Raw genomic sequence first — 27,831 nt, 5'->3', positions numbered from 1 at the left:
CACAGTAACTTACGATATATAATTTGGTTTTTTTTAGTATGGTTGTGCTTTAAATACTCAAATATATATTCTTTGGAGGTTACTGCTTGCTGTGAAATAAATTATGTTCATTCGGGCCGTTTGAACGTCAGTGTTGTCATATGGCAATGCTAGGCGCTTGTACTCAGTAAAAGGACGAATTTTCTCTTTTTAGTTTTAGAAGAGGTTTCTCGCTTGCTGAGGTGCTGGAGATTCTTTATAATGACGATATTGAAGGTGATGTGTTTGTTGAACCCCAGATCCGAACGCAGACACAGATGACGATTTGGGAAATGAACATGTTGGCGGATATTCTGCCATCGGTACCATCAGAGAAAACAGAATTCCTAAGGAATGTCCCCTGGAAAACAAAAAATTATTTCCCAAGAAAGATCAGGGAAATTTTGAGACAACAATAGAGAAGAATGATGGATTATTGTACGTGCGGTGGCTGGACAACTCAGTTGTCACAATGATCTCTTCTTCACGTGGTGCACAAGAAGTTGGCCAAGTCGAGAGATTCTTGCAACTAAAAAAGCGAAATATAATGATTCCCACACCAAAACTGGTAACCAAATATAATACATATATGGGAGGTACTGATCAGGTGGATCAGAATCTAGCATGCTATCGCATTGCAGTAAGAAGCAAGAAATGGTACTGGTGTCTCTTTACATGGATGTTTAGATGTCTCCACACAAAACAGATGGATTTTGTATAATAAAGCAAGAAACCAAACTATTTCTCAGTTTGATTTCAAGAGAGAAGTGGCAACAGTGTACTTGCAAAGACACCAAGCTTTACCAAAAGGAGCTGGGGAGACCATCTGCATCAAGGGCATGTTCTGACAGTCGCATATCAGATTCAATTAGGTTTGATAAGACTGACCACCTCGTCCAGAACACAGAAGGAAAGAAGAAGAAAAGGTGTGCACACAAGGATTGTAAATCTATTGTGAGACCAATGTGTTCAAAGTGTATTGTGGGATTGTGTATTGACTGTTTTATTCCATTTCATGTAAAATAATGCTGAGTTCAAGGTTTGATTTTTGATTGTTAATTGTACTGTGTTATAAAGTATCAATTGTATGACGAAGACTGAATAATAAATTTGCACAAAACTTGTATATGTAATAAGAAATTTCAATAACCTACTCATTTTAGTTGGAGTTGTAATCCATATAAATTTAGGCAGTGAAAGCCCCTAGCATTGCCATATGGCAACATCAAATATCTCTCTAATGGCGGTAATGACTTTCCTCGAAATAACTCTGTTGTGTAATTTATGCCTTTTACAGGCATAATAACACATCTTTTTAAAAAAAAAAAAAAATCACGAAAAAATTAATTTCAGCACTAATGGGTTAATGCCACAGTAAGAGCTGCCTGATGATCATTTCAATTAAAATTGGTAGTAGTTAAAGGTTTCCTTTACTAGTAGCTCTTGGCATCACATAAAATTTACTTTCTTTAAATTTTTATTTATTAGCTGTAGCCAAGACATGCTGCTGCCAACATGGCATATTACTCAGTCAGAATTATTCCCTTCTGATCAAATATTAATACCTATGTTAACATTAGTTTAGAATTTGTTTTTAAGCTGATGCTGAACAGAACATAACCATCACTTTGACACTTCTCCCTGCTACATAAAGGAAGTTAATGATTAATAAGAACCATGTTGTTGTTGTTGTTGTGATCTTCAGTCCTGAGACTGGTTTGATGCAGCTCTCCATACTACTCTATCCTGTGCCATCTTCTTCATCTCCCAGTACCTACTGCAGCCTACATCCTTCTGAATCTGCTTAGTGTATTCATCTCTTGGTCTCCCTCTACGATTTTTACCCTCCACACTGCCCTCCAATACTATATTGGTGATCCCTCGATGTCTCAGAACATGTCCTACCAACCGATCCCTTCTTCTAGTCAAGTTGTGCCACAAGCTCCTCTTCTCCCCAATTCTATTCAATACCTCCTCATTAGTCATGTGATCTACCCATCTAATCTTCAGCATTTTTCTGTAGCACTACATTTCGAAAGCTTCTATTCTCTTCTTGTCTAAACTATTTATCGTCCACGTTTCACTTCCATACATGGCTACACTCCATACAAAACTTTCAGAAACGACTTCCTGACATTTATCTATACTCGATGTTAACAAATTTTTCTTCTTCAGAAACCCTTTCCTTGCCATTGCCAGTCTACATTTTATATCCTCTCTACTTCGACCATCATCAGTTATTTTGCTCCCCAAATAGCAAAACTCCTTTACTACTTTGTGTCCCATTTCCTAATCTAATTCCCTCAGCATCACCCAACTTAATTTGACTACATTCCATTATCCTCGTTTTGCTTCTGTTGATGTTCATCTTATACCCTCCTTTCAAGACACTGTCCATTCCGTTCAACTGCTCTTCCAAATCCTTTGCTGTCTCTGACAGAATTACAATGTCATCGGCGAAACTCAAAGTTTTTAATTCTTCTCCATGGATTTTAATACCTACTCCAAACTTTTCTTTTGTTTCCTTTATTGCTTGCTCAATATACAGATTGAATAACATTGGGGATAGGCTACAACCCTGTCTCACTCCCTTCCCAACCACTGCTTCCCTTTCATGTAAATAGCCTTTCGCTCCCTGTATTTTACCCCTGCCACCTTCAGAATTTGAAAGACAGTATTCCAATCAACATTGTCAAAAGCTTTCTCTAAGTCTACAAATGCTAGAAGCGTAGGTTTGCCTTTCCTTAATCTTTCTTCTAAGATAAGTCGTAGGGTCAGTATTGCCTCACGTGTTCCAACATTTCTACGGAATCCAAACTGATCTTCCCCGAGGTCGGCTTCTATCAGTTTTTCCATTCGTCTGTAATGAATTCGCATTAGTATTTTGCAGCTGTGACTTATTAAACTGATAGTTCGGTAATTTTCACATCTGTCAACACCTGCTCTCTTCGGGGTTGGAATTATTATATTCTTCTTGAAGTCTGAGGGCATTTCGCCTGTCTCATACTTCTTGCTCACCAGATGGTAGAGTTTTGTCAGGACTGGGTCTCCCAAGGCTGACAGAAGTTCTAATGGAATGTTGTCTACTCCGGGGGCCTTGTTTCGACTCAGGTCTTTCAGTGCTCTGTCAAACTCTTCACGCAGTATCATGTCTCCCATTTCATCTTCATCTACATCCTCTTCCATTTCCATAATATTGTCCTCAAGTACATCGCTCTTTTATAGACACTCTATGTACTCCCTCCACCTTACTGCTTTCCCTTCTTTGCTTAGAACTGGGTTTCCATCAAAGCTCTTGATATTCATGCAAGTGGTTCTCCTTTCTCCAAAGGTATCTTTCATTTTCCTGTAGGCAGTATCTATCTTACCCCATTGCAGCTGTATTATTACACATCTATTGTGTTATGACCAATTTTGTCTGTTTAACATCTTCAAGTTGCCGAGTTTTTCCAAAGTCGTGACATAAATGGTCTGATTGTCATAGGTAACATTAAAGACCAAATCCAAAAACACTGATCATAAACCTTCTGCCAATCAATGTATGTAGCATGCCATGCATGCTCACCATACTTCTGCCAGATGGTCAGTAGAATGTTTGTTCAGTGTTTTTGGATTTGGTTTTCCATTACCTACAACAACCAGACGATTTATGTCATGGCTTCAACAAAATTCATCAACATGAAGTGTTCAATGAACAATGCCAGTAGTAACACAATAAATGTGTAAACTGCAGCTGAGGTGGTTTTTATTAATGATTAACATCTGTGTCAGCTGTGCTCAATATGATCAAGATTACATAAAGGAAAGTTCCAACCAGGAATTAATTTCAAGTTATGTCATTCTTTTGCTTGCAGAGCAGCTCAAGTGATCTTGGGAGAGCCTGTACATATTTTAGAAAGATTGACGGAAGATGTTTGCAAAAGGTGAGGTGTGTTTTGATAACACTCCCCATGTACTACAGAGATCTAGGTTAAGTCTTCATCTCACACATACTCAATGTATAACACTTCATGTTTTAACAACATGAGAGACACACACTGCACCTCTGTAAACATTGATCAATGTAAATAATTAGAGAGGTTACAGGTTTCAATCCCTGTGGCAGTGATACAAACTACACCAACATTTCACTTGACTGTATTATTTCAGTCACAGTTACCATCTTAAAGAGGTATACTAAGGCACTGACGCCAATAAGACAGAAAATGTTCACAGAATGCAATTTGGTTTGAAGAAGTGTTAAAATAAATGGATTAACATTCTGTCAGCACGTATGTATGTGATGTTAGCTTACTTCTGAGTGCAAACAAGCTAATTAATTAAGGCACTTTCTTCACCCATCCATGATTATTGATCCTCTTGCTAGAGAAGATTTTTAACCTACCCTCAAGCAATGTATTCAATATGTACTCTACTGTAGTGGGAAAATATGTTCTTGCTTATTCAAGCTTATACATGATTTATGCTCACAATACCCATTCTCAAAGAAGTGTGTTAATAATGCATTACATGTAAGAAAATTACTCATGAAAACATAATGAACTGCAGATCAGCCTATTGGTTACACCTGTGACACCCTAACTTTATGTACATACCTCACACATCAGGAGTGCTGACTCCCAAGTACTTGGAGGTGCTAATTCTCCAGACATATATTGATCAAATTCTTCAACAGGCATGTTAAGGGATTCAGCTGTTAAATTTTCAATAAAAAACAAAGCACCACACTGCAACAGAAAAAAATCAGCCATGAGAAATCTGCATGAATTAAAATGTACTTACAAAGATTTACTGAAACAACCATTCAAGTTAATGGAATTAAGAAGTACAACCTATTACAACAATTTACGTTTACACATTTACTGCACATACGTTTCAGTTTGCTTCATATTTGTAAGTTATAAATTCTAAACACAGACATACTGATTTAATTGTAAGTACTACATTTTCTTTACTCAACCAAACCAAAAAAGTCACAAAGAGAAAATGCAGCTGCATTAACTGAAATGATTAAACCATTCCTTTGAACATTAAGTATGTCACCTACCCAGTTATACTAAGTACACAAAAGGTTGGTCTGCTTTCAATTCATTAGAAAGACACAAATTATTTTTACCATACCAATTTTCTTTGGACCTCTCTAAATATCAAGGGGTCTTCTGCCACTTCATGTTTTATGGTGTTATCTTCGGGGCAATATACCACTGTCAATGAAAATCTGTCTTCAAGAAAATGTTGTCTGAATTATTTGCACAGTGCCTAGGCATGCTGACCACCACTTTTCAGCATATTTATCTGATAAGGAGTACATTGTTGACAGTCCTGTACATTACCAGGCTTACAAAATTTACCATGACTTACTTGTACATACATACTCCGCAAGCCACCACATGGTGAACGGCGGAGGGTACCCTGTACAATTGTTAGTCATTCCCTTTTCTGTTCCACTCACAAATGGAGTGAGGGAACAATGACTGTCTACATACTTCCATACAAGCCCTGATTTATCTTGTCTTTGTGGTACATAGGTGAGTTGTATGTCAGAGTCAATCACAAATGCTGTTTCTCCAAACTTTCTCAAAGGTGTTTTATGAAAAGAATGTGTTTCTTCCTCCAGGGATTCCCGTTCCGAGTTCACATATCTTTTCCATAGTACTCACTTATGGATTGAACCTATCAATAACAAATATAGCAGAACACCTCCGAATTGCATTATGTCATCCTTCAATCTGACCTGGTGGGGATCTTAAACACCTGAGCAGTACTCAAGAATGGGTCACATAAGTGTTCTGTCTGTGGTATCCTTTATAGATGAGCTACAGTATTACAGAATTCTCCCAATAAACTAAAGTTTGACCATCTACCTCCCTTATAAATGACTTTATGTGCTTATTGCATTTGATGTCACCTTGCAACATTATGCCTAGATATGTAATCAACGTGACTCTGTTAAAGAGCATACCACCAAAACTGTATTCGAACAGAATAGGATTGTTTTTTTCCTTCTCATCTGCATTCATTAACTTTGTCCACATTTAGTGCAAGTTGCCATTAGTCACACTAAATAGAAATTTTGATGAAGTCATTCTGTATCCTCCTACAGTCACTTAAAAAGGACGCTGTCCCATTCATTTCCACGTCGTGAGTAACTAATCACAGATTGTCAAATTGTTTACAGGCACAGAGAACAAGAACTGGCCTATCGCATTTAGCTGGGACACTCCTGACCTTACACCACAAGAAGGAAGGCTGATCTGCAGTGTGATGTATAAAGACTTAAAGTTCAGCATAGAAATGTGTACAATCCACCAATATTAAAATCTTCACCGTACTGCCAAATAACTTTAAAGATACGCACTGTAGTAATGAACTAGTTAAAAGTAAAATAAAGTTATAGATCTTTATAATTAGATTAATTTTAAGAGGGACAGCTACACTGCTTATACGCACTCTTTTTATTTGTTCGGCTAAGGATGTAGAGGCTTATCTCACTAGAGGTAAGATAGATACTGCCTACAGGAAAATTAAAGAGACCTTTGGAGAAAGGAGAACCACTTGCATGAATATCAAGAGCTCTGATGGAAACCCAGTTCTAAGCAAAGAAGGGAAAGCAGAAAGGTGGAAGGAGTATATAGAGGGCCTATACAAGGGCGATGTACTTGGGGACAATATTATGGAAATGGAAGAGGATGTAGATGAAGATGAAATGGGAGGTATGATATTGCGTAAAGAGTTTGACAGAGCACTGAAAGACCTGAGTCGAAACAAGGCCCCCAGAGTAGACAACATTCCATTAGAACTACTGACAACCTTGGGAGACCCAGTCCTGACAAAACTCTACCATCTGGTGAGCAAGATGTATGAGACAGGAAAAATACCTCAGACTTCAAGAAGAATATAATAATGCCAATCCCAAAGAGAGCAGGTGTTGACAGATGTGAAAATTACCGAACTATCAGTTTAATAAGTCACAGCTGCAAAATACTAACGTGAATTCATTACAGACGAATGGAAAAACTGATAGAAGCCGACCTCGGGGAAGATCAGTTTGGATTCCGTAGAAACGTTGGAACACGTGAGGCAATACTGACCCTACGACTTATCTTAGAAGAAAGATTAAGGAAAGGCAAACCTACGCTTCTAGCATTTGTAGACTTAGAGAAAGCTTTTGACAATGTTGATTGGAATACTGTCTTTCAAATTCTGAAGGTGGCAGGGGTAAAATACAGGGAGCGAAAGGCTATTTACATGAAAGGGAAGCAGTGGATGCGAAGGGAGTGAGACAGGGTTGTAGCCTATCCCCAATGTTATTCAATCTGTATATTGAGCAAGCAATAAAGGAAACAAAAGAAAAGTTTGGAGTAGGTATTAAAATCCATGGAGAAGAAATAAAAACTTTGAGGTTCGCCGATGACATTGTAATTCTGTCAGAGACAGCAACGGACTTGGAAGAGCAGTTGAACGGAATGGACAGTGTCTTGAAAGGACGGTATAAGATGAACATCAACAAAAGCAAAACGAGGATAATGGAATGTAGTCAAATTAAGTTGGGTGATGCTGAGGGAATTAGATTAGGAAATGGGACACAAAGTAGTAAAGGAGTTTTGCTATTTGAGGAGCAAAATAACTGATGATGGTCGAAGTAGAGAGGATATAAAATGTAGACTGGCAATGGCAAGGAAAGCGTTTCTTAAGAAGAGAAATTTGTTATCATCGAGTATAGATTTAAGTGTCAGGAAGTCGTATCTGAAAGTATTTGTATGGAATGTAGCCATGTATGGAAGTGAAACGTGGACGATAAATAGCGTAGACAAGAAGAGAATAGAAGCTTTCGAAATGTGGTGCTACAGAAGAATGCTGAAGATAAGGTGGGTAGATCACGTAACTAATGAGGAGGTATTGAATAGGATTGGGGAGAAGAGAAGTTTGTGGCACAACGTGACTAGAAGAAGGGATCGGTTGGTAGGACATGTTCTGAGACATCGAGGGGCCACCAATTTAGTATTGGAGGGCAGCGTGGAGGGTAAAAATCGTAGAGGGAGACCAAGAAATGAATACACTAAACATATTCAGAAGGATGTAGGTTGCAGTAGGTACTGGGAGATGAAGAAGCTTGCACAGGATAGAGTAGCATGGAGAGCTGCATCAAACCAATCTCAGGACAAGACCACAACAACAACAACATATTTGTTCGGCATAGTTTTGTGTTACACTAGCACAAATGGTTGAATGGCATAAGTGTTTAAACAAACATTAGAGATGATACTGTGTATTGTGAGCTCAGTCTCTCTAATTTGTTAATTCAGTATGTTATGCAACACAGTCTAGTGCAGAGCATCACAACACTCAAAAATTTTGTATGTCTCGAGGTATACACATTATTTTCAGTACATGTGAACAATGTACTAAATTGTTCTTGCATGTTATTCTTTGTATCTGAACCAACTAGTAGAAAATAAAATCTTGTCAAGGGAGAAATGGTTGTGTCAAATAAGTGAGTGCAGGGGGAACTGCAATGGTTTTGGCAAATTTGAGTTTGCCAGCATTTGATATTCATTTTGCCAAAAATAAGGAATGACAGTTTCAGTGTCTATATATTTGAGGAGCTGTTAAAATGATTTGTGAGAGTTGTTATAAATTTCATCAGAAAGGAAATTCAACACCTGGGAAAGAAGAAGGTGCAAGTTTATGTGAAAAATAGGAAGTAAAATTACACATGTGGAACACACAAAATTATGAACCCTTGTGGTTACCTTAAAGATGATATTTGTTATTGTTTAAATTTTGTTCTGCAGTTGTTTTAAAGTTGAGTGTTACTTTAATGACAAGAGTCAGATATACAGGCATATGAGCCCATCTAGCATTTTCTCAGGTTAATTATTTCATGGATTACACATGACACAGAAAATAGTTTCTTCACTCATTTATGGTCAGGATCTTTCTTAAAATGTAACATAATCTTATTTCAACAAGGAAACTCAGTTGTCAGACACTTACTTTCAGTTTGTTTTATCTAAAAATATGGATGATACTTGCTATGATACTGGATAATAAAATAACTATAAATTTTGGAAGGTAACAACTCACCATGTAGTTAGTATTGAATAGTCGATATGCACTTCAACAACAGTGAAATTGTTGCTAACTTTTTGAGACCATTTGCTCCTTCAGAATTAACTAGTGAGCATATGTGCACGCGCGCACACTACACACACACACACACACACACACACACACACACACACACACACACACACACACAAATTGTACTGGCACTACAACAATGTCGGAATTGAGAGTCCACCTTGATGCAAAACACATTGTTATTTGTTTACTTATTTATTCCCCAAACTAGTTTCAGCAACAAGAATCACCATCATCAATGGGTTCTTTAAATCTTATTTATTGTATGTTATGCCATGTTTTTAAGAATTATTGTCCCTGTTTGCTGCATATTTTATGTGCTTTTTTCTGTTGCTGTTTTTTCTCAGCGTACATCATGTCATCTGCAAGTTCGCTGGACAGCATGTAGCTGATTCTACACACAGAAAAACAAAACTTTTGCACTTTGTTTATGATCAAGAACATTCGTTGCCAAAACTAGTTTGGGGAATAAATAAGTAAACAACTAACTAAATGTTTTGCCTCAAGGGGGACTCACAATTCCAATATTGTTGTTTTTCTAGGCAAACATGGACCAAATGGAAGAGCAGTGGTGTGGAGGAGTGGACGAGGGTATAGGTGTTGAGGTGTGAGGGAGAAGGGGCAGATTGTCCGTGGGAGAGGGGTAGGACAGAGAAAGAAGAAGACTGTGGAGAGGAGAGAGTGAACGTAGAATGAGTTTAGTGTGTGTGTGGGGGGAGGGGGGGGGGGGGGTAGGGCAGAAGATGTTGATTGAGAGACAGGTGTTAGTGAGGACAGTGCCCAAGATGATTGAGGGATCAAAGGATAAGTTGTGGGGACAATTCTCGTCTCTTCTACACAGTTTGGAAAAACTGGCTGGTATTGGGAATGGGTAGGGTGGTGCTCCAGATGGTGTGTATTGTAAAGCAGCTATAGAAGTCAAGCGTGTTGTGTTCAGCAGTTACTTTGCCACTCCTCTCTTGGCCACAGTTGGGTGGTGGCCATCCACTCTGATGGACGACTGGTTAGTTGTGTGTACATATAAAGCTGTGCAAAAGCGACAATGGACCTGGTATATATGATATGATTTTTGCTTTCATTGGTGGTCCTGTCTTTAAATATGCCCGTTATGGGATTGAAACAGGATCTGCTGGGTGGTTGCATGGAAAATGTTTTGTGCTTGGGTAATCCATTTGGCAAGGTGTGGGAGTAGATGTGACATAAGGGAGCATAAGGATATTTCATAGATTGGTTGAACAGCAGAATATTGCCTTTAAGGGATGGGAATGATCATGGATAATGTGTTGCTCATTCCTAAGTACCATAATAAGGGAAAACCCTGGTGAAATATACAGTTCAGTTGTTCCAGTCCAGGGTGATAATTGGGTGATGAGGGGATCGCTCCTTTGCAGCTGGTTTACAGAATTGGTCAGAGGATTAGGGGCATGCATGGGCATGGCACAAGATATTTGTATGTGCAATGCATATATTCGGAAGGCCATAGAAGACGTTCATTGTACTGGGTAAAGGATTGTTCATTGCTGCAGGGGTGCCATTCAGTTTGCCAGACTGCCTAGGAGAATTTTTAGTGCGACAGGGATAGCAGCAATCAAAATGGAGGTATTACTGATGACTGGTGTGTTTCATACGGACAGAAGTTTTTGTGGAATCATTGGCAAGTGGTGGTTAACAACAAGCAAGGTGTCACACTGTGCTGAGAGTACCTGGTAAACCAAAGGGAAGTTGGTGTTAAGACTGTTGAGGGATGAGGATAGTGCCTTGACCCTGGGTCCAGATCGTGTACATATCATCAGTGAACCAGACCATGGGTTTTGGACCTTGGCTGGCTAGGGAGGTTTCCTCTAGATCAGGCTGTTCCAGCTCGTCGGCTCCGTGGTGAGCCGCGGAGCACTCCCTACTCCAGGGAGCCGTGTCGCTCGCTGTGACCATTCAAGTGGGCCGGCACGTGGCAGGGCTGGTTGAGGCAGGCGGCAAGATCGACAACCTCATACTCTTAGCTGCTAAGACGTGGTGACATGCTACACCAGGAAATACGATGATCAGGAAATAAATAAGAAACAACTGTTTTACAAGATATTGCATACTAAATTTATTGGGCCTTCGTAGCTTGACGTCTTCTTTTCATTACAAGATCGGAAATATCAGGCGTCAAAGTGTTTGCAGCGTTAATGCGGAGGATGGCCTTCATTGTTGCGTCCTGAAGAAACGATCGTTCCTTACTTTTTACTCTTTTCATTGCTGAGAAAAGCTGCTCACAACAATACGTAAATCCAAACGTGCACATGATCTGAGTGGCATTGTTGTGAAGCTTGGGAAATGTTTTTTGCTGTAATGAAAGATACCAACGTGACAAATCCAACGTGTTGTAGTACCTCTCTTTCAACAAAGTTGAATTTTGCAAATCAATAATCTCCATGTGAAGTGATGATGACAAGTCATCGGGGGAAATTGAAAACAGAGTGCTGAACACCTTAACTTCCATTTCCAAACTAGTGAGGTCTGGGAATTGTGTTTCAAACGACGTGATGAGCTGCTTTAACTTTGCTTGGTAATCGCCGAAAGTAGTACCTTCAGGTAGTTTTAAAGAAGCAAGACCATTGAAGAACGTTAAATGTCCATTACTCATCTATCTCTCAAATAAACATAACTTTTCCATCAACGCTTTGATCTGGTCGTGCATGTCAATGGCCTGCAATGACAGATTTAAATTATTCAGATGCACAGCTAAGTCAGCTAGGAACGACAGGTCTAATATCCATTTTATATCTTTCAGACAACGCATTTCTTCCCCTTTCATTTAGAGAAAAAGGGATATTTCCTCACGAACGGCAAAGAAAACATCAAGAGCTTTTCCCCGACTCAGCCAACAAACGGTACTGTGATAAGGTATATCCCCATACTCCGCTTCCATATCTTTCAGGAATACTTTGACTGGCGATGATTCATACCGTGACGCCGCTAAAATTCACACACTTCACGACATCTTTCATTACGCCACCTAGCTCTACTGTTTCAGCACACAGTGCCTCTTGGTGAATATAACAATGAAGAGTCATAGAGTCTTTCCCGAGTTCGTCCCCGAGTTTATTTTTCAAACGAGAAGCAAAACCTTTGTGAAGCCCAATCATTTGTGGTGCACCATCTGTCGCTACAAAATGGAGCTTATCCCACGGCAAATTCATATTGTCCACCGATTCACAAACAGCTTCAAAAATGTCACGTCCTGTTGCGGTGTAATCGAGTGGTACCACATCCAATAGTTCTTAAGTTACTTGGAGCTCCGTGTCGACACCACGCACAAAGACTGTAAATTGAGCACAGTCCGACGTGTTGGTGCTTTCGTCAAGCGCTAGCAAAAATGCAACACAGCTCTCTGCCTTTTTCCTGAGCTGAGTCTCTAAATCCGCTGCCATGTCCAGGATTCGACGAGTTTGCTTCGACAGGCAAACCCCTTCAATTGCCTGCACCTCCCTTGGAAACAAACATTCTGCAACTGCTACCATGCACGATTTTACGAGTGGTCCCACCAAAAACGGCTTGCCACTCGTCGCAATGATGTGAGCAACCCTGTAGCTTGCTCGAATTGCAGATTCAGTAGTGTTTTCTTCGCTCTCATTCACCTGAAAATTATAAACGCATTACAGAACACGAACTATGTTGCATGTTTTGATACCCTCCATATTACGAAATCGTTTTTAATCTTACGTCTCCTGGTATGTCGTTCTTAAGTCTGGCTACCAGTTCTCTGCGTGCAACGCCTTCCACCTGATCATAGTGCGCTGTGTGAAGACGTGTATAATGTCGTTGTATATTGTACCTCTTCACAGAATTAAATACTTTATGACATACAAGACACTGAGAATGACCATCCCTCTCAATGAATAGAAATGTATCCTCCAACAGAGGTACAGGGCTCCCGCGACTAGTCATAGCTGTCATTGAACACGGATTATCGCATCAGTTGCGGCTGCATGCGGCCAGGGGGCAGTGAGTTTGCTTTCCCCCTCCACACGGGCTCCGAGCTGTCGCAGTGAGCGCTCCGGCTCCCTTGAGCTCGGTTGGAACAGCCTGCTCTAGATTGACTGAACAGGTTAGCTTAAGAGGATGTCATGCTAGTGCCCATTTCCGTGTTGATGATGTCTTTGTATATCTTCCTTTCAAAGGAGGAGTTGTTAAAGATAAGGATATAGTTCGTCAGGTGTATAAGGAATGGGACTGTGGATTTCGAATTGATAGGACAGTGGGACAAGTAGTGTTTGACATTGGCATGGAATATATTGGTGTATATTGAGGTGGCATCACCAGTGAAGAGCAGGGACTCAGTCTATAATGGAACAGGGATAGTTTACAGTTGAAAAGGAAATGGTTTCAGTTTTTGATGTACATTCAGCTGTATGCAATAGGTTGGAAGTGTTAGTCAACATAGCAAGTTTCTTTTCGTAGGTGCACAGTTATTAGTTACAATAGTTAGTCCAGGACAGTTAAGTTTATTGATGTTTGGGAAGCATTTAGAAGATGGTTGTGCAGAAAGTGTGGAAGGTAATTAGGATGGGATGGGAGATGGATTTGAGGGAGACATTCTGGAAAGGGACTACGGACTTAAGATGGGGTTACAGGTTATAATGAAATTCTGGAGTTGGATCAGTGGGGGCTGTGTTGGTAGGTGAAACAATCATATGGTTGGTGAATACCTACTGTTTTGTACCAGTGCTGTTTATAATGACTGATAGGGAGGCTGCTCAAATTGGATGAGTATTAAATTTAGTTCGTGTGTGTATCTGAAAGGTTGAATAGATAATTGGATTCTAGTAATAAAGTGTTCATAAATGCCAATAAGTGCCAGAGGTATAAAATGACAAAATAAAATAGCAGAGAAATCTTTGTTACTACAGTGATGATTGCAACAATGAAGGTTGTTAACTTGCAGCAAAGTTTCATAGCTTAAAGAAAATTGAGATTTTTGTAAATGATGTGCCTCAAGTTCTACTGACTCTGGAATGAATAAATGGAAATTTAAAATAGATTTGGCAAGCACTTAATTTGGAAAGAGCAATTTATTCAGTAGAAACAAAGAAAACCAATGTAGTATATAACAGAAAATCTGTGATTCCCTTGAAGTAAGCAGAATTTATGATGCTAAGCTTTCTGATAGCTGAAATTTTCCTAATGATGAATGTAGCCAAGGAGAGATTTCTTCATTTCTGGAGGGTATGATGATGGCAGGTGTGCCTGCTGTCTATGTGGATGCCTACAAATTTAGATTAGTATACTTTTTGTATGTACTTCATGCACTACACAGATCCATGGCTTATGTGGTTAGACTAGGATTTGATATAGTAAATTTTATCAGTTTTACTGATAACGAATTTACATCGAATGAGGTAAGGTGTTAAACAGCAATTTGTTCACATCATCCTCTGAATCAGTGGAAGATCTAATACCTATCATTATGCTAGATATCAACAGCACAAAATCAAAATGCATGTTTCTATGGCACAAGTAAGTAATTTCTACATCGGAGAAACAGCAGTGGGTGACGGACAGATCCTCAAATGATTCCATTGTGTGCACTGCTCCAGTCAGATTCCACTCTACTGTCCACTTCGCTTCTCACATCCAAGATTACTTTCTGCTTCTTGCTTTGGGGTAAGATTTAAGCCAGATTCCATTCACCTACCAGATGTTGTATTGGCATGCTTTAGCCACTGGATTACCATGCTGCACTGAATGACCATTGCCCGTAGATAGAGGAGAACCACAGCAGTAATGACCAGCGAAAAGCTCACAGCTGTTGGTGCAAGATGTACGTATAATCTCTAGCTGCAGGCTCGACTCCAGTCTGACCCCAGCAATTGGAGATGAACTTTGACAATGGCAGCCATTCTTGCTGGCAAAATGTCATGAAAATTGTTAAACAATGATCATGAGGCAGGAGCTCTACAGCAATAAATCACAAAAAAATTTCCGTAGTCATCCCTTGGTTATATCTCTGTCCATCACCAAAATTTACAACTTTGTCTCTCATTCTATTGGCCCAACTGGCCTCCAGAGAAAAGCTATGGGATGACATTTCAACACTGCCACTTGATCTTCACCAGAAGATGAGTACAATGCTGGTCAGAGTTTCACAGTATTTCAACACTGCCATCTGTCTTGGAAACTCTAAGAGCTTTTCATCAGCAGTACATGCCAAGAAAGCCTACATTCATGTAAGGAAAGCTGATCAGTACCTGTATTTCCTCTACTTCATTATTATTGTTTCAGGTTCATTTGTTGATAGACCAATTTTTAGACATCCCTACTAACTTTTTTAAGATATTTCAATTCATCTGATGCTCTATACTGCCTAATTTTCATTCTGACTTCCTCCTTGTGTCATCACACTAAGACATAAAGGGCTTTGCTACCTCTGAATATGCTTTAAATATCTGCATATCAAGAGGAACAGTCCCTGGCTCAAAGCTCCATATTCCTCACACTTACGTCTGCTGTTTTTGGTACCAAGAACCTATTTTTTACATATTATGAAACCAAAATTTCCATCATTTCAATTCTTATGCTATCTCTGAAACTACTTACCAAATTAGTAAAGTAATAGCCTCCTTCACCAGACATAAGACGGCTAGCATTACAGAATCGAGTAATGTAGTTGATATTGCTCTTCAGCCTTGCTGGATTTGCCTTTAAAACAATGAATATTAATGCTGGGAGGAAATCATCTGCTGATGCTGGACCTCCTACAGACTGCTGCAGGAGTGAAAAAATATTTCGGCAACAGCGTACCACACAACCCAACTTATCTTGTGGTGCCTTTGCTGAATCCATTCCCAAAATATCTGTAAATAAAGAGTTACTAACTGGAGTAAACAATCTATCTCCAACTGCATTAAGTTCGTCTATGAGCATCAATCTAAATGGAAGTGAATCATAGAAAGAAAATTCAAAACAGCAAATTACATATTCCACAGCAGAATACTGTATCAACACTTGACACCTTCATGTTGTGACCAACAATGTAATGTATGTGAATAATCTAAACATGATGCAGCACCAGGCATTAGCGAAAATACATGTAAGTAAGTATATGTCATAAATTTGCAGAGTTCTGGGAAATTTGTGCCACTATAGATATTCCAAATGGAAAAGTGTCTACAAATTACAAAGGTTCCAGTTAACCTGGCAAAATAAGATTATTGAAATAATCACTGCTCTGGACTATTATAGAAGCAGTGTAGAGAAATGAATAATTTTTCTACACTAAAGATGTAAAACAGTTGCAACCTGGCCACACTATGGGTGGTGATTAGTCAATAGGCATATTTCCTTTCCCACTTGGTGAGAATTACTCGTCAACTTCAGGTGGTTCTATCTTGGCAAACATGTGTACTAGGTCTATGACAATTCGGACATCCTCCTGAATCAGTAAAATATACTTTTGCTGTTTGTCTTTAATAGTAAATTCAGCAGTGTTAGAGATGCATAACTTAACACAGGCCTTGGTGAGTGACACTTATATATGGTAGGAGACTACATTAACAGTTGGCCAGTCTACAGTGAACTGACTGCTGAATCTTATCACTAATAGACGTAATAACTTGACAACTTCCTGCATTGTACTAATACTGTACATGAAAAATGCTTATTTGATGAGAATTGCACTGCTTTGTTGTGCAAACACTTATACAACATGGGTACATATTTTCTGCAAAATACAGAAGGAAACAGTGAATGACATTATTTGCACTCATTTTCTATTTCATGTTCTTACAGTTATACTTAAAGATGCAAGTAGAATTGAGATTAAAATCCAAAATTAACATTTCATCTACATTACAGTCATCTGAAATAAGGAAAATCAACAGCTAATGTCACTCTGATGCTGAAATCATTAGTGATGCAGACTGGAAGATTATGGGTGAGGGACAGCCAGATAAGGATATGAATCCATTGCCTTCAAAACAGGCATTTACTGTATTATTAGAAGTACTTGTTTGTTGAGTATAATCAAGAACTACACAGAGATACGGAGAGTATTTGATATGAAGCAGCTCAGTACCACACTAAATCTGTACTCTTTCTTTCAATCCTAATTACACAGACACATAGGACAATCTACAGTGTTTTCTGGATTTGACTTTAAGAAGGATATTTTACAGTATCTCAAGTGTTTCTGTACAGCTGCTCTTACACCTGCATGTCTTGCAGCTAGTGACCTATACCTGTGCTTGCCCCACACCCACGTAGAGGCACATATGTAGGTGCATGCATCGTTCTCAATGTGTGCACCTGAGTAATTCCATTCACATCTAAAGAGGAAAACATATGGTACTTCAGTGATCAAGATGCTGGTTAAATATGACTGTGCAGCTAGCCAGTGGGCAGTGGGTTTGTTTTTATGAGAGCCTGCCAGTTGTGCTGGTGATGTGCATTAGTGACGCTCCAGCATAAATATTTCCTTCTTAAGGCGTGCTGAGTACCACCAACATTACTCGCGAGGCTTATTGTGAAGAATTAAATACTTACTACATTCTTAAATTTTACAATGAACAGATCATGAATATTTATGTATGTGTATTTTATTTATCTCACAATAAGAATAATCATAATAATGAGTCCTAAATATGAAATATAATTTTATATTAAGAAAAAAATAACTATCATCAAATCACCATGCTTGTAAAGTCCTTCATTTTATATAATGAATGCATATTTTTACTTCACTTGGAGAGTTCATAGAGGGAAGTATTACAAGGAGTCTGCAAGGTCTTGGCATTTTGTTACTGCTCTGATGGATTTGATTCACTGTCTTGGGTGGGTGTAATGATGAGTTGAAATTTCTCATGCACAGAGGGTAGCAGTTTCTGCAGTATATGGATTTACAACACATAATTAGTACTGGCTGACGGCTAATGAAGAAATATCAGACATCAAATGGTGAGTTTCCAAATCAAAAAGTACTTTGTGGATACACATTTCTGATCAACACTGGAGACATGCTGCTAAGTTTTGTTATCTTCCAGCAGTATGTTCTCCAACGAAAGTAACATAATAAACCTTTCAAAAACTTGTATTATCTAAGTGCATCAGGGTAAGAGCCTCATCACTGGCAGTGTGTACTTAATCAGTTACTCTCAGCTTATGTTTTAGACAGCTCTGACAATTTGTTGCGGTGTATCTTTTCCAAGTGCACACCTAGAACTATTGCTGTCCATCATATGGGGCCATATTTCCTTGCTGTTCTTCCACTACCACATTGTATCAATGACGCCAAAGGAAAATACAAAATACAGACATACTACACCAGTGGCAACACGGTTCGCTCTAACATTCAACCTCTTGCTACCAAGGACAATTACTCCAATTTGAAGCTCCAGTTCAAGGTTGAACTGGAGCTTCAAATGGGGAGAACTGTGAACAGGCACACAACTGTTGCATGTGTCTCCCTGCCTGGTTTGAGGACACTGCAGCATTTGTGCATGGGGGCTCATTCACACAAATCAGAGGCATGCATGACTTTGCACTGACAACAGTGCCTCCTTGCCTCTTCATGAAATGGCAGCATGCACCCAGTGCACATGGAAAGTCACACAGGTGTAAATGCACCTTTAGGTTGTCTTCTAGTGAATGAAGATCTGAATACTTAATCAATGGGTTTGTCACTCAAATAAATAATGAATGAAATTGGTGTGAGTGTGATTTCCTGAGGTAGACTTCGATTTCCTTTTTTTTTTTACCAAGCATAACAATGAATTGGCAATTAGGCAGCATATATCTTATCATTCTAAATTGACAAATTTTAGTCAGTTCAAGCCGATTATCAAAAATGGCATTATAAGCAATAATTATATCCACAAAGCACACAATACTTATGTTTATTTTCAAAATGGTCTTCAAATTGCACGGTTTCAGGTTTAAATTTTGGTCAGTACAGGATTGTTCAGCCCCGAATCCTACCTGTTCTGTATCAAAGTTCCTTTCTGCAATAAATACAGTGAGCAAACAGTGAAATTTCAAAAAAACTCATACTGAAACAAAACCAAGACATGAAAGGTTTCAAGGTCACCTGACGGCTTCCCTGGCTTGAGTAATACCATGACTGCCCGCCCGACTAGCCATGCGGTCTAACGCACTGCTTCCCGAGCGGAATGGTGTGCTGGTCCTTGGCACAAATCCGCCCAGTGAATTAGTGCCGAGGTCCGGTGTGCCGGCCAGCCTGTGGATGGTTTTTAAGGCAGTTTTCCATCTGCCTTGGCAAATGCGGACTGGTTCCCCTTATTCCGACTCAGTTACACTATGTCGGCGATTGCTGAGCAAACACTGTTACCCCATATGTGTACATGCAAACATTTGGGGTTACACTCGTCTGGTACGAGATGTTCCCAGGACGGGGGGTGTTCACTGTGGGCCGAACCGCACAATAACCCTAGGTTCTTTTTGGGGCGGCAGAGGGGTGAGTGGACTGCTGAAGCCTGTTGTGGGGCTGTGAGCCACAGAGGGCTACGGTGGAGACGAAGTCTCTCCATCGTTTCTAGGTCCCCGGTTCAATACACAAATACCATGACTTGTGTTTATTGTCAATTTTTGTGATTTTAAGAGAAACTATTGAAAGTTCACTGGAACATATGTAATTGCTTTACTGCCAAGATATTTAATTAGTTCAATATATTATAAGGTCGTCAGATTTGCCACTGTTAATATTTTTGAAAGCATTATATGTCTCCCCTTGTTGAAATGGTTTCCTTACACTACTTGTTCCAGGTTCCTTAATCTAGGTATGATATTGGTAAGGATTTGCCCATTTACTGGGATTGAAATTCAGGAATAGTTCGGTTTCTAAGAGATTTACATTGACAAAGGCTTAGTGTGTCAAGCAAAAACTAAGATTCTCTCAATTACGGCCCAGAACTTTTTTGTTTTTGTGCGTGAACCCTAAAGTTTCCATGAGACGGCTCAGTGTATATCTCCATGACTCTTGAGGCAGATATGAGTAGATCTTCTCTGGTGATTGCTAAGGTAGGTCCATCACTGGTAGTGTTCATCAAATAGTATCATGTAATTCCTAAAAGAACTGAACTGAAAGGCAACTGAATATCCCATGAAAGCCTACTTAAAAAGCTGTACAACTAACTTTAAGTGATAGGTCTATGAATATAATACAATCCCCTATGAATTGCTCCCATAGGAAACATGAAGACAAAATTAGACCAACTACGGTGTACACAGAGGTATTTAAGCAATAATTCTTCACACATTCCATACTTGACTGGAAAACAAAAAAGTCCAAATCACTGTTACAATCAAAAGTACCCTCTACTGTTACAATCAAAAGTACCCTCTGCCATGCATTTCGTGGTGGTTTACAATTTACAGATGTAGAGCTGAACACCTTCTCCATCCAACCCTAGAATGTAAGCTGTTCTGTCGTGAAACTGAAATTTCGCAGCATGATTGTATTCTCCCTATTCACCTAGTTGTGTCAGCAGGCATTCAACTTTCATCAGTGGGTGCTGGTGTTGGCATACTGGCACAGGCAGCACCATGTCGAACCTTGCTGTAGTGTGTGACACAGCTGTGGGAAATCTGGCACATGATGAGAACATAGCAACAACATGAAGCCAGTGACGTCCCCCATGATTAGGAGGGGGGGTTGCTGCGCCTGAAGAAGGTTGTGCAGGAGCAACAGGGAGGGAAGTGCCCCTCACCATCAAGGGAGCAGGTGGAGTCTGACCGCTCTGAGAGCCAACTGTATGCTGCAGAACGGAAGATGGTAGAACCGTTGTCGTAGTGGTGGCATAGTTTGACGTCATATGCACAGGATGTAGCCTCTCAAATTTTCTCTTAGCCTCATTGAGTCGGTCCAGGGTCTTGTATTCCATTATTTTTCTTCCTTTTTGGAGACTCCTGCATTCTGGCGAGCAAGGCAAATGGTGCTCTCCACAGTTGACACAGATTGGAGGCGGGGCACAGGGAGTATTGGGATGTGCAGGATGTCCAGAATCCCAACAGGTGACGCTGGAAGTACAGCGGGAAGACATATGCCCGAACTTCCAGCACTAAAAGCACCGCATTGGGAGAGGGATATGTGGCTTTATGTCACAGCGGCAGAGAATCACGTTGACCTTCTCAGGCCAAGATGAAGGCACTGGTGGCTACCTGATTATCCCTCGGATCCTGGTGGACACACCAGACAAAATGGACACCTCGCTGCTCTAAATTGGAGCACAGTTCATCGTTAGACCACGAAAGAAGGTCCCTGTGAAATATGATACCCTGGACCACATTTAAGCTCTTATGGGGCGTGATGGAAACAGAGACATCACCCAGTTTGCACAGGCAAATAGTGCCCATGACTGGGCAGAGGATGCTGTTTTGATCAAGACTGATCATGACTGCATTTTGGACAAGCCCTCCACCTCCCCAAACTTGTCCTCTAAGTGCCCCACAAAAACTGAGGTTTCATTGACAAGAAAGATTCCCCATCAACTCTTGTACATACGAAGTACCGGGTTGAATAAGCTTCACTGCCATCCTTACCCCAGTGTTCCTCCCATGGTGAAGCCGGGGTCGTATTTCTTAGCATTGAAGTTAGACCTTGACTTGTTAGAGACTCCTGGTGCTTGACCACCAGCAAGAGATGATGTACTACGCTTCATGGCGTGTCATCTATCCTGATGCCACCCACTCCAACCAGGGGATCACCACCACACGGGTGCCACCCAACCGCAGCAAAGGCCACCTGGGAGGATAGCCATTGCCGGGAATCCCGGTGACCCAGGGTGACTGTCATTTACTCCTTGGCATACATACGGCGGAGACATCAGCAGAGTGACCCCTGTGTAGTCAGGGGGCTACAACCAACAGGGTACATGGCGGCCCCACCACAACAGACTGGCAACTGTGCTGGATATAAGGCGCAAATGAGCTAAGAAGTCCATTATCGTCAACAGTGCAGAAAGCTATACTGCACAGAGGATGGAGGAAAATGCACTCAGGAGGGTGACCTCACTGGAGAATGAGCGGAAGTGCAGATCCACATTGACGAAGGATGCGAGAGGTCTCAGCGCATGATGGACATTATGCACCATGTAAGGCCAGTTCCCCAAGTGGCTCATTCTTTGTGAAAATTTTGAAAAATGAAGGTCAACACTGCAGGGGACAATCATATAAATGCCAAAACGCATGAAACGACTCCTAGTCACCTCTTACGACAGGCAGGAATACCTCAGAACTATTCTAACCCCCGGACCTGCAGGGGGGGAGGGGTGGGGGGTCACTTCAGTGGAGTGGATAGTTAGCCTACAACTGTGAAACAAGACAGATCCTGGAGAAGCAGACAGTGCTGTGGAGCAGCAGAGCAGTGCAACGATCAACAGGTGGTGTGGCCGGTTGTCACGTGGACATCATATGGCTGGGGCAGCAGATGGCATTTCCTCCATTTGTGCAGGAGATGCGGCAGCTAGGAGCAGGGAGGAATTGCAAAGAGTGTTTCCTTTATGATGATTCTAAAGCAGGGCATGCGTGACTTACACCATTGAGTGTGTTCACTACCACTACTGCACATGTGCTGGCATTAGTGTGTGACAGCGATCTGCACCTGTATTAGTCGACAAGTACTTATGGAGTGGTACTTGAAAAGGCATGGCAAGGCTATGGTGCACTGTGATTGCGTTGTAATTGTAACTGAATGAAAAAGGCACAGGGTGGCCGTGGAGTGTCTAACAGTGTCAGAGATAAACTGTGTAATTGTGCCACTGGTTAATACTTGATTGTAGGTTAGCTTGTTGTGTCCATGTTAATTGTGTTGCCCGTCTGGTGTGTGGTTAAGGGTTGGTTATTTGGAGGAAGAGATCAAACTGTGAGGTCATCGGTCTCATAGGATTAGGGAAGGACAGGGAAGGAAGTCGGCCGTGCCCTTTCAAAGGAGCCATCCAGGCATTTGCCTGGAGTGATTTAGGTAAATCACAGAAAACCTAAATCAGGATGGCCGGACACTGTGGTTAAGGTGTTGGTTGTAGTAGGGTGATGCATTTTCTGATGGGTTAGCATTGTTGTGCAGTATTACTTCTGTGTCCTTTTAAAGTTAGTTTCTGTGGACTGAAAACATATTTGTTATGAATGACATGCATATATATATCTTAGGTTAAGTATTATTCTATGTTCTTAGTGTCACCTTTGAATATTTTATTACAGTAGTGCAAGTGTTTGGTTAATGTTTCATTTGAAGTTAATTGATGTGAAAACTGAAAGTATGTGTTTGCCTTGTTTATTTCTGTAAGCACTCTGGCACAGGAAATTATTGTTAATAAAACCAAATAGTTGGTGTTTGTCAAAGACACACAACCTTTAGCCAAAGACCACTCCCACTGAAATCCTGCACCACAGTTTGATATCCTTGATGAATGCTATGCTCAAAATTAAGCTACCTTCTGGAACAAACTGACACAGGCTGCATACAGTAAATGTTTGAGCATTGGACTGGTATGCAATGAGTGTAGGAGCAGCCATAGTACTTTTGTTACTGTTTGTGTAATCCTTTCAGAATTTGCTTACTGAAGAGCTGCTCCACTGATGATTTCTAGCAGTCACTACTAATGTAACACTGACTCAAGATTGATCCAGTTTCTGTGTAACATCCCCCACGAACACAATAATAAAACGTATTTCTGAGATGAAGCTAAGATAGGTGAAGTCCTTATTGCAACTTTTGATTTCACAAAATACTTATTCTCAACCATCTACTGTGACTGCACAGATTCAATAGTTCAAATATCAACCTTTTCATAAATCTCAGCATGCTGTGGTTGTCACAGATCTGACTGTACAAATGCACGTAAAACATGCAGGCTATGGGTCAAATAATGTACATGACAGAATAAACCTTGATTTATTGTATAAGTGAGAATAACTAAACAAGAACACAGAGCATAGAGTTAATAGTTCACTTTTTTTTTTGCATTCATATGAAATTATACTGAATGACACAGAAACCTACTAGTCCCTGGGTTCCATACATAAAAACCGATTGTTCCACATTTAAGACCTTGAGTGGCAGCAGTGTTTACCAACTACCAATGAGACTGATAGACAAATATATTACACCGGCCACTTACATTTTTGCAAACCTTATGATAGGAAGTTATAAGTAACTCAGTAAAATAATGGAGGGGAAGAACTGAAGAAAATATGAGAGCTGCATGACACAACATACTGACAACTTTTGTAATAAAAAAGGTCTCCTCACAAACCAAAACAATATGAAATGTGGTATCATTTTCAGTGAGTTAGGTCACATATTGGATACTGAAGTACAGTTTTGTACACTCACATGTCAGCAGACATGAGAATACTATCTGTGATATATATTCTTACAGAGTTTGTAATGTTCAGTTATCTACTCTTGTGTGTTGATAAAAGAAAGAAATGCCTCTGATGTCTAGTAATTGCAAACAAGTTTGCAACCATCTACTGATCTCAAGATATTATACTGAGAAGCAATTTAACTGTGGCAAATACTCGATTCACTTCACCAGTGTTGAAAAGTCAACCAAATTATTACAGAATACAAACATACATAAACTGATAGAAATTAGCTTAAAAATTTATGTATTTTTAAGGAGTTATTACCTTTTGACAATTTATCTCTCAGTGAAAAGTTTTAGAGGACAGAGTACACACAAAGCATTTTAGATTACGTCAAAACTGCTGAGTTGAGATACAGCCACAAATGAAAAAATCATATGGTGAGAGATCAGGTGAACATGGAGGTCAATGGAAAAGGCCTCTCTCGAACTGACCATTATGACCATTATCCTAGCGGAATAAAATTTTTAAACAACGATGAATGTTCTACGAGCATTAACATGAATCTCAAAATATAAAAAGATAGATGTAATATTTTGTAATTATACAGTCTTGATTAACAATCTTTCATAAAATATTAGTAATTAAGAATTTTTCTTTGCAATGGGAAAATCCATGATGAAATGTAACAATATTATGAGAAGGAAAGGTGCTACTCACCATATAGTGGAGATGCTGAGTCACAGATAGGCACAACAAAAAGACTTTCACAATTAAAGCTTTCGACCACTGGCCTTCATCAACAATAGACACACACACACACACACACACACACACACACACACACACACACAAAAGCAAATGCAACTCACACACGCGGCTGCTGTCAAGTGTGTGGTTTCAGTTGCCTGAGACTGCAGCCATGTGTGTGAGTTGTGTTTGCTTGAGTGTGTGTGTTTGTGTGTGTGTATGTGTGTGTATTGTTGATGAGGGCCTATGGCCGAAAGCTTTAATTCAGGGTGTATACGTGCACAAAGAAAAAACATTCCCGGATTTCTCCCGGATTTACCGGTTAAAAATACATTTTCTCCCGGGTGAAAACATTCTTTTTCCCTGTTAACTGACAGTATATTTTCCCTTGGAACTGTATAACTTATCAGTCCTTTAAATGATTATGGTTTTATACACGGGAGTAGAATTTCCGGCGCTTTATGAAACTAAACACAGGGGGAAAACACGCGTTTCGGAAAGATCTTTCATGTGCAGCAACATATACGCTCCATATTTTCGTATTACGAAAGTATAAATTCGAATTCCACCAAACACCGCATGTTACTTTCCGAAGCATTGAAATTGAGATTGCGATGCGCTTTTGTAAGCTGTTCGTAGCTCATGTCACATTATCTCGCCAGCCGATGACAGCGGATATTCAGAGCATAGGACACGTGATGTAGTCAGCCAACAGCAACATCACTGTTAAGTAGCACGAACACACAAACAGGGAAAGTTAATAGCTTAAATTAATATACATGGTGTTGCTACAAGAAAAGCAACGCTTTCACATATAATATTGGTCTGTAAGATTAATACGCTGCAAGAGAAGCTAAGCTTTCACATACAGTGTCGGTCTTTTATGCTCATATTACAATTTAAGATATATCACACAAATGTGATCGTAAAATTTTTAATAACGACTTAAATGTCTGATCTTTTGGGCTCGAAATTCTTCTAAACGGGTCATCATGAAAGAGTTGATTTTTAAATGAGAGTGAAACGCTCTGTGATTTAAGAAATTCATCGCACATAGCTCCGTTGTAACTGCCAGAATGGTACTTTGATGGTAACGCTTTTCAAACCACCACTCAGAATATTTTCCCGTGACCTGTTAGAAATAGGTTCGTTTCCGCAGTTGCCAGACAGCGCCACATGACAGACGTCACCGCGCTTGCGCAGCTACGATGTCGCAGGGAGCCTGTATGTTCGTACGTGTAAAACATTAAAAGATCGTGCTTTATGTCATAAAAGAAACAAGATATCAGATGGTACTCCAAGAGCATCGGAATTTCGAGACCCATACTAAAATGTGCACATTTAAAGTGCACATTTGTATAACCATATTCCCAGTTAAGTAGGCCATGACCTGATATTAAGCTTTTCAATGTGGTTTTCGGGATGTAAATTTTCTTGGAGTACCAGTAGTGTGTTATCTCAAGATTGGTTCTTTATTATGGCACACTGCCATACGTGCTGGAAGCTGAAAACGTGCACCTGAAATGCAGCGAACAGTGTGTGGAATTAAAAAGAAAATTTCTTTAGCAAACTGACAAAAATAACTTCATTGTTCTGCAAGGCAATTAATGCTTGACTGCCAGAAAGGTGGAAATCAGAAATCTGTTTTGTTTTCATTTGACGTGAGAGCAGTAAACGAAGAGGAAACAGCAAAATCACTAAATGTAAACACGGGTCACGTGGAGACTACCCACTACCCCACTGTAACTCAGACTGTTCTGCGCATCAGCCCCGGATCTACAATATTTCCGATCTGTTGCAATAATCTGCCACTCCCTCGAGCATTTGAGATAGGATGTCAAAAATTTTAAAAAATCGAATTTTCAAAAATATGTTCATTTTGTAGCGCACATCTTTCTGAAGAGTCTGATGCATAAAACATGTGTTCGAGGAAATGTAAGACGTGTTATTTGGTCGTAAGAGTACCAAAGGACAGTGCCTCGCCTCCTCACACAGCATTCTTCTATTGCGCATCACTGTACTTCGCTCTGTGAAACTGAAACGTGTATATTTTGTAAAGGATGCCATCAAACCATATTCAGGACAGTGGAAATTAAAATGTCCTGTGGTGCCTCTCCTGTTTACAGACGGCCAGTTTGACATCCTGTTCCTCTTTTTTTAAACCAAGAACTCTTCAGAAAATTTGCACTCTTTATTCCCTATCAGCTAACAACTTGCTGCTTTGTGTGACATAAAATTAAATATACGATACATAAACCCAGTAAAGATATGAGAATAGCAAGACAATACACATTTCTTCAATCCTTAGCTTCTAGAATTTTTTTCTCTCTAATCTTCCTACAGCTTTACATGGCGTGCTTTCCTTTCTGCGAAAGAATCTATTACCTCATCAAAGTTCGTCAAATGTTTTGCTACATGAAAAGTCAAAATCTCATTGTCTAATACTGAAAAAGCTGTTAATGCAAATAGGACCCAAGACTGGTGTGGTTTCCCGATCTGATTACGTCTATTTTGTCACTCTCTGCTAGATAAAACAAAATAGGCCTTTCTCATACTGCAACTATTGTCATACACACCAAATAAACGAGACTGTTTTGGCACAAAAGGTCTTGTTTGTAA

At 39.9% G+C, this 27,831-nt stretch overlaps 1 protein-coding gene across 3 annotated transcripts in view; it reads right to left on the bottom strand.

Annotated features, from left to right (window-relative positions):
- LOC124553929 (rab5 GDP/GTP exchange factor) overlaps positions 1-27,831 on the bottom strand; it is a 72,036-nt gene that overhangs the window by 19,393 nt on the left and 24,812 nt on the right. For all 3 annotated transcript variants that reach the window (XM_047127980.1, XM_047128119.1, XM_047128048.1), the window contains exons 7-8: positions 15,742-15,998; positions 4,614-4,745 (exon numbers count right to left, since the gene is read on the bottom strand). In XM_047127980.1, coding sequence (XP_046983936.1) covers positions 4,614-4,745; positions 15,742-15,998 — 389 coding nt within the window. The remainder of the gene's footprint in view (positions 1-4,613; positions 4,746-15,741; positions 15,999-27,831) is intronic.

Source organism: Schistocerca americana, chromosome 1 (genome assembly GCF_021461395.2).
Source record: "Schistocerca americana isolate TAMUIC-IGC-003095 chromosome 1, iqSchAmer2.1, whole genome shotgun sequence".
In the NCBI taxonomy this organism is placed as follows: Eukaryota; Metazoa; Arthropoda; class Insecta; order Orthoptera; family Acrididae; genus Schistocerca; species Schistocerca americana.
Note: the sequence above shows the minus strand (reverse complement) of the source record. Positions and strands in the feature narration are given on the sequence as shown.